The sequence below is a fragment of the Salvelinus namaycush genome, chromosome 24 (assembly GCF_016432855.1).
Source record: "Salvelinus namaycush isolate Seneca chromosome 24, SaNama_1.0, whole genome shotgun sequence".
Taxonomy (NCBI): Eukaryota; Metazoa; Chordata; class Actinopteri; order Salmoniformes; family Salmonidae; genus Salvelinus; species Salvelinus namaycush.
Window position 1 is genome coordinate 6,897,914 of NC_052330.1, and position 7,964 is coordinate 6,905,877.

General features: G+C 43.0%; 1 protein-coding gene across 4 annotated transcripts in view; it reads left to right on the forward strand.

The window, feature by feature from the left end:
* myo6a (myosin VIa) overlaps positions 1–7,757 on the forward strand; it is a 91,344-nt gene extending 83,587 nt beyond the window's left edge. For 3 of the 4 annotated variants that reach the window (XM_038962994.1, XM_038962996.1, XM_038962997.1), the window contains 5 exons: positions 643–749; positions 1,933–2,073; positions 3,803–3,829; positions 5,160–5,378; positions 5,523–7,757. In XM_038962994.1, coding sequence (XP_038818922.1) covers positions 643–749; positions 1,933–2,073; positions 3,803–3,829; positions 5,160–5,378; positions 5,523–5,722 — 694 coding nt within the window. In that variant the 3' untranslated portion in view covers positions 5,723–7,757. The remainder of the gene's footprint in view (positions 1–642; positions 750–1,932; positions 2,074–3,802; positions 3,830–5,159; positions 5,379–5,522) is intronic. The other variant, XM_038962995.1, reaches the window with a different exon arrangement.
* The last annotated feature ends 207 nt before the right edge of the window (positions 7,758–7,964 follow it).

The following is a 7,964-nucleotide window of genomic DNA, read 5'->3' on the forward strand; positions in this document are numbered from 1 at the left end:
CAATTCAGTGGCCTTGTGGTTAGTGTTCTGCCTGAGATTGGAAGGTTGGGAGTTCGATTCCCAGCCGAGTTATACCAAAGACTGTAAACATGGGACCCGATGTGTGTCTGTTTGGCACTCCGCTTTAAGGAGAAAAATGATGGGCGAGGCCCTGTGATAGACTAACATCCTGTCCAGGAGGAGTAGTTGCACATCGAACTGCCTCACGCTACAGAAACAGGAGATAGGCTCCTGCTCCTATGAGCCGTTCCAGCTCCATACAGTTGGGTTGTGAATAGTCTGTGTTACTGGTGTGGGGTTGTTAAATTTCTCTTGTCTAGCTGCAGTTCACCTGACAAACTTCACATTTCACCCCACATCATCCTGCTCCCAACTCCTCCAATGAAAATCGCAATATGTCATCATGTGATTATGACCTTTGATCTCTCTCGTTATGGATCCTGTCATTCTTGCTCCGCTGGTGTCGGGTGAAGTTGCCCCTAGACGCTGATCTTGGGTCAGTTTAGAATTTCTCCCACCGATGGTTAAGGATTGGGGGAGGGTATGCCGATCCTACATCTGTACCTAGGGGGAAACTTCACCCCGGAGCCTGCTCTGGTTTTGGTTGTAATCCCACTGTCTTGATTGTTTCTGTGCTGCCAGAGGCCCACAGGTTCAGGCCACCAAAGCTGCTGCTGCTGGCACCAAGAAGTACGAGCTCAGCAAGTGGAAGTATGCCGAACTGAGGGACGCCATTAACACATCCTGTGGTAAGAAACTCAGCCATGTTGAATGTTTGGTTGAAGCTCATTTAGAAACTTGACTCTGACATTTTTACGTTAAGAATCTTGACTGGGACATTTTGCTGAGAGACTGTCGCTCCTAACGAACCTTATGCAATATTGAACTGTCAAACTGTTTTCTGAGCCTGGTTGGCTTCGGTCTGAAAGTGAATTGTGATTTTACAGCTTTAACTTGCTCTATGGTTATTTATTAATGCCTACGTTATTATTTGATCACTTTTTTGTACATGAAAGTCATTCTTCTATCATTTAGTAGAACAGTGGGGTACCAGTGGTCAAATGTTGTGCACTATGTAGGGCAGGGATCCTCCATTACATTCATCCGTGGGCCATTTTTTTGTAGTTGAGCAGATGGTTATAAATCATTTGTATACTGCAAATTGACCATAAGAAGCCAATACGGGTATGGTATTTGACCAAAACATAATCATTTCAAACCTTGGTTATTGATTTACGCGCTTGAATATTCTAACAGATTTCCTAAATTAAAAACACTACGCTGATTTCCTGGGGATTTTAGTCTTATGTCCAACAACTATAACATAAAAAATTATAATAATTGGGGAGGGAGGGTGAAGTTAAGTCACCCCCGGCCCTATTGGGGAACCCTGGAATAGGCTTTCATTTTGGACGCAGACTCATTCATTCGCTGCTCCCCAAGCCCTGTGTCTTATGTGCTACCAAAAATGCCCAACAATGGGGTATCTGGGGTTGCTGACACATTTGTATTGAAAGTATTCACAAAACAATCAAGCATGCTGATATTAAGTAGTGTGCCCATTACAGGGAGACCTTTTTGACAGTGAAATGACTCATTTATCTGGTAGGTAGGGAGCCATCTTTGTGAATTCAACTTTACCAAGGCACTTAGCGGGTCTGCTGATGACAGTTTAAATGCATTTTAACCCTAGTAGCAATTGTTTTAGAATTTTATGAAGACATAGAAAGACAAACCCATCATGCTGTCTTGTCTTTTATTATTTTATGTCTTTTGAATTGTTGTGGAAGTAATGAAAGTCTTTTAGCTGTAGCTATCGTCTCTCTGTTGGTAGTCCTCCATCTGTGTGTAGCTCTGTCCTTTGTGGTGCTGGTAGACTTTAGAACTTGCCATGCTCTAATACCTCTTTCTCCCCTCCCTCTCCACCCACAGATATTGAGTTGCTGGCTGCCTGCCGAGAGGAGTTCCACCGCCGGCTGAAGGTCTACCACGCCTGGAAGTCAAAGAACAAGAAGCGTGGCAACGACACCGGCAACACTGAGCAGAGGGCCCCCAAATCAGTCACCGACTACGGTAAGGGACCCCACAGGCCACCGCGTCCCCAACCCACAGGGTCTTTCAGACAGTGTTATACAGTACAACATCAATGTAGGCGTCTTATTATGGGTCTCTTTCCATGCTGTGATAGTCGTGATTTGGAAGCATACATTTTTATTTTAAATTCTGCTCCCAGTATCAGACCTCTAGTCCCCTACTGATATATTCTACTGCAATACTGATACTGTGGTTGCATCTCAAATGGCGTCCTATTCTCTACATAGTGCACTACTTTTGACCGGACCCATGTGGGCCGTGTTCAGAAGTAGTGCACTATCTAGGGAATATGGTGCCATTTGGGACACATCCTGTTGGTGGCTGCTCTCATCCTCCAGCCTGACCTTCTCTCTTATTGTTCTCCATTGAACCCCATGCTGTCTCGCTCTGTGAGCCACAAATGGGTCCTTTCCATGTACAAAACGTGGAGTCGCCATGACAACAAACAGCTATTTTTCCTGTTTGGCAGATTGACAGCAGAAGCTCAGCCTATCCAGCCATGATGCATAGTGCCCATATACACATGGAGCAAGAGATGTGCTTTGTGCCCGTGAATCTCCTATTTAGAAACTTTTTTCCCCCATTTTTTGTTTCATTTTATTAAAAACCAGACATGTCCTCCCCTCTAAATGAAAGCTGTTTTTTTTGTGTAATGTCCAATGCTTTCGCTAAGTAGTCAAGACTATCGATAAATGGTTTGGATTGTGAGACTTCTTAGAAATAAATCTTTATCACCAAAGCTTTATTCAAAGATCAAGTTTGGCAGCAGCAAAACTGTGAGTGGACATCCCTTATTTTTAATCTATGTAGGCTATTACATTATTTTAGCCAGCGCCTGTTATTATTATTTTGGATGTGCATAAAACCCCTCCATGTAGACTAATTGCCCATCATGGAACGAGAGGTAAGATAATCCGGTGACATTAGTATTTAGAAACATTTTGTTATTTTCCGTTTTTGTTTAATTAAAAAACAAACCCTTAGTAGGCAATCCTTACCCTACTATAACAAAAGCTGGTTCAACAACAACATTAGCCAAGTAGCCTATCCATAGCGCATGCGGTATTAAGGCATGGAACGCCATGATTGGCTAGTGAGTGGCCAAGCCCTCGTCACAACCACAACTTGTTTATTCATCAAAACCCAGCCCTTTCCCGCCACCGCCAGCTATTGCGCTCATAATAACGGCTGTGAAAATAGCAACAACAAACACAATGTCGCCCGGACCTATAGCACTACCTCCAGCGCTTAGATTTACCATTGCGTTAGGTTTATTAAAATAGATCCCATAGTGTCACACACACAGCACAGTACCAGCTATGCCTACTGCTCTCTGACACATTAACAAGCCAGAGGCTGAGGAGAGCTCTCATATTTTCAGGCTCCAAGCATAATGTAACCTACAATCTAATGATTTTGCTTGTGAATGATCATGTACAGTAGAATGGCCTTCCCTGTACTTCCATGCCTATGGTCTCATCCATTTAGGCCATGGCTACAGTAAACGCATGTAAAGACATGGTAATGGCGCTATCATTAATATCTATGAAGAAGAGGCATTGATATTAGTGATCGGCTCAAAATAGCCTCGTCTTTCTAGGAAGTTCATTTGTAGTTCCATTATATTGTCTTGCATGTTGATTTGTTTAATACCTGTGTCATACTGCATGTGTTGTTTGTAAGTGTAACCTGGCATGTTTACTTTCAGATCTCGCACCTCATGTGAGACAAGCACGTAAGTGGTTCTCCATGATGTAGTAGCACCACTAACCTCAGCCCAGTGCTAAGCCCTCTATTAACCATGGGGAAATGGAGGGGAGTGCTGTGTGTGTGTGTGGTGGTCACTACTCGTCTGTGTGGAAGGGTTTTAGTTTCTGTTTTGGGATAAGGCTCTGGTCAACAGCAGTGCACTATATAGGAAATGGGGTGCCATTTGGGATGTAACCTTGGTGATGGCGTGAGGAATCTTACAGCAACTGGTTTCTTTCTAAATGTAATCGTCTTTGGTGTGCATGTTATTTTATAACAGAAGATTATTAAGGGGTGTTCACTAAGTGCACCTGGAATTCTTTGCAAGTGTAGGCTATTGTATGAGATACTACACAACACGTACTTATACCTTGGAGATTGTTGGGTGCACATCTACTGTATATTCTCTAATTTTCCTGTCAGTTCAGACCCTCTCATTCACTGAAGTGCATCAGACAATGAGTAGCTGGCCGTACAAATAGACTGACATCCTTGCAACGAAAAGTATTCACATATAGTGCGTCTGTCAAGGAGTTTGGTCAAAAGCAATGATGTGTATTCACATATAGAGATTGTATACACGTCATTGGAACAAACGCCCCCCCAAAAATTCTGTCAGTCTCTCTCGGTTGCAGCTTTTGCAAGCTTTCTCTCTGGACAAAATCAACTGTTTATACGAGGGAAGGACTCTCTGAAAGGTGTTGGGAATGAGTGGGCGGCCATTGTTTGTCTCTAGTTAATAGTACCGCAATGGTTTTGGATTCAAAGTGTCATCCTCATAGTTAACGGCACAACCTTTTCGGCTTTCTTACCTTTTAGTAATGGATCCGTTTTGTTTGGTGGCAGTGAATTCATCAGGGAGAGGTTGCTCTAAACTAAAGGAAAATATGTACTGTACCATGCCTGTCAACAGGACTGAGGCTACTGCACCCCCCGTCTTTCCCTGGTCCTTTTCTCCATAGAGCCTCCCACCCCTTTCAATCACTTGGCCTATGTATTCCCTTATTTATTTGTGCTCCATTTTGCGTAGAATATGCAAATGTATGTTCTTTATGTTTTGATACGAGCAGGCTCTGTAACAAACATCAGACATGCAGCTTGTCACTCTGATTTGCTCTCTGCTAATACTGACCCCCCCCAGCTCTAGCAGCAACGCAGTCCCAGCATCCCTATTGGTTCTTGCTGTTCCTTCCCATACCTACTGGTTCCTGTTCTCATTCCTATTGGTTCCTGTTCCTTCCCATCCCTATTGGTTTCTGTTGCCATTGCAATCAGCCAGCATCATTAGCCTCTCTAACTAACTCCTTCCCCAACAGCCCAGGCGAATCCAGCCCCGCCCATCCCAGCCAGGCAGCATGAGGTGGCCATGAACAGGCAGCAGCGCTACTTCCGCATCCCCTTCATCCGGCCCGGGGACCAGTACAAGGACCCCCAGAACAAGAAGAAGGGCTGGTGGTACGCCCACTTTGACGGGCCCTGGATCGCCAGGCAGATGGAGCTGCATCCGGACAAGCAACCCATCCTGCTGGTGGCAGGTCAGTCAGCAACCTGACCCAGGGGGGAGTTGGGGGGGGGGGGGGGGGGGTTTCTTTGTGTGCGTGCATGTGCCTGTCTGTTCTATTCATACTGTTACTGCCTCATAAAACTCTTGTTTTGCTGTTTTCTCTGTGTGTCTGTAGGGAAAGATGACATGGAGATGTGTGAACTGAGCCTGGAGGAAACAGGCCTGACAAGGAAGAGGGGAGCTGAGATCCTGCCCCGGCAGTTTGAGGAGATCTGGGAGCGCTGCGGGGGCATCCAGTACCTCCGGAGCGCTATCGAGAGCCGACAGGCCCGCCCCACCTACGCCACAGCCATGCTGCAGAGCCTCCTCAAGTAAAAGGTGTAAGGTGAGTTTCCCCCTAGTTACTGATCCTGGGTCAGTTTTTCATTTCCCCCACTAATGGTTAGGATTGGGGAAGCTGATCCTAGATCTGTACCTAGAGGAAACTTCCACCCTGTCCCAAACCACAGGCCTCTATCTCACTACAGCAAAGGGAAGAATGCATTTAGCTACTGTACCTAACACGGCGGGCATTCAAGCATACTGTACCATGTTTTGACTGGAGGTACTCAAGTCATAAGTGAACTGCTTTTTGTTCATTGTCCTTTTTTTTTCTCCTTCATGTTGGTCTTGCCGGCTTTCAATTCTCTTGTTGATTATTATTTGTTGGTGGGAGCAGGGGAATTTGCAGTGAACCTATGCAGAGTAATCGGACACTAATTACATCTAGTTTTGTTTCTTGAGCAAATGTGATGTTTTTAATATTCCTGTTACTTTAACTACGAGGCCTTATAAAAAATAAAAAAAACTACTTTAACAGGGTCATTTGCTGAAAGTAGGGACTGTTTTCAAAGCTGCGCCTCCAAATAAGAGTTTTAAGAGTATTAAATCGTAGATGTTTATTACTGTGTTGGTGGTTTAACCTGACGTCTCATCGTTTTGTCTCTCTGCAGTCTTAATAACAGCTTTTTGATGATCTCACGTAAACCAATACTTTCTGTTCATGTAGTTTATTACTGGACAATACTTGCACAAAAGAGATGTTTGATCCATGGGTGGAAATGGGCTTCAACGCATTCTGGGGGTGGTGGCGGCGGGGTGATGATGATGATGATGATGATGATGATGATGATCTCGCTGTTCTCTCATGTGAGGCAGTTATACTTGAGCGTCAGGTTCTTCTAAGGATTATTTTCAGTAACTGCACATCAATTCACATTCATTTCAAATTATTATATTTGATAATACTGTAAACTTTTTTTTTTTTTTTTTACCTCTGGCTTTCAGACGGAATGTAATTTGAGTCGATTTTGTTCCTTCAGTCTTTACTTTTTGTTTATATGTGTGATTTAGGTATGCTAATGAGAGAAAGAACGAAAGAAAGCTAAAGAAAGATATTTTCACGTTCCCCAACCATTCATTCCTAAAGCCACATGGTTGAAATTGAAATGCATTGTTTCATGTTGTCCACACAAGGCTATGATATTCCAAATATTGTGCTAATCAAATTTAATTTATGATGTGGATTACCAGAAGTGAACCATACAAATCTTGAGATACTCTAGGATTTCAAAATAGCATTCAAGTCATACTGTTGGACCAAATGTGTGTATGGGAGCAGAACTGAATGGAGAAATGAAGTTGGAGGGGTCAAGAAGACCTCAAGCTCAGATACAGTAGTCAGCTAGTCTTCCCTCTCCTGGATATATCATCTCATATTGCAATAGACACTTACGTACAGAATATTTTATATAAGTGTATGATACAAAGAGAGTAATGTTTCTACAGGAATGTACACATTTATTTTCAAAAGAAATCTTTCTACTCTAAAATCAAAGGGTTTGGGCACATGACTCATGTTTCTTGAAAAAAAAAAAACTACTTTAAAATGAAGCAATAATTCCTCCAAACAAAGCTACAAGGAGAAGGACAGCCTTTGTCATGTACTGTGTGTTTTAGAGACAATCTCTTGTGAGACTAGAACTACTCTCTTCAGGTAAGGCTGATTTTGTTAGTCTGGAGTTTGTTTTCTAGTGCTTCTTCTCATTCCCTTTGACGCTCTGCACAAGCGAAAAGGCGACGTCGTGGTTGTTTGAATGCATGAGATCTATGCGCTCGTGTCTGAGGCATGTCTTCTTCAGTTTAGATCTAAGTATTTATTTATGACTTTGAACACCAGAGTATACTACTGTACTGTGTGGTCTCCTGGAATATCTCTTGTAATGTACAACCAATTACTGACTGGCTTCGATATGCTCTGTGTGTCTCTCCACGCGTTACAATCATTCCTCAAATACTGCCTTTTCACTGTCACTTTTTTTTTCTAATGCTGATCTCTAACTGTTGAAATAAACACATTCTTTCACTCAACTGATATTGCTCCTCGTGTTTTACGTTCTGTTACTCAATGCTACAGCAACAAAAAATACAGATAGTTCTGTGAGGAAATAGTTTTAAAAAAGCCCTATTGAAGATGGTGAGCAATTCATTTCCCCGACGTGTACGGAACAGTAGTTTTACAACACCGAGGAAACACCATTACATTATTACAGAGACAGATGTTAATGATACATCACCC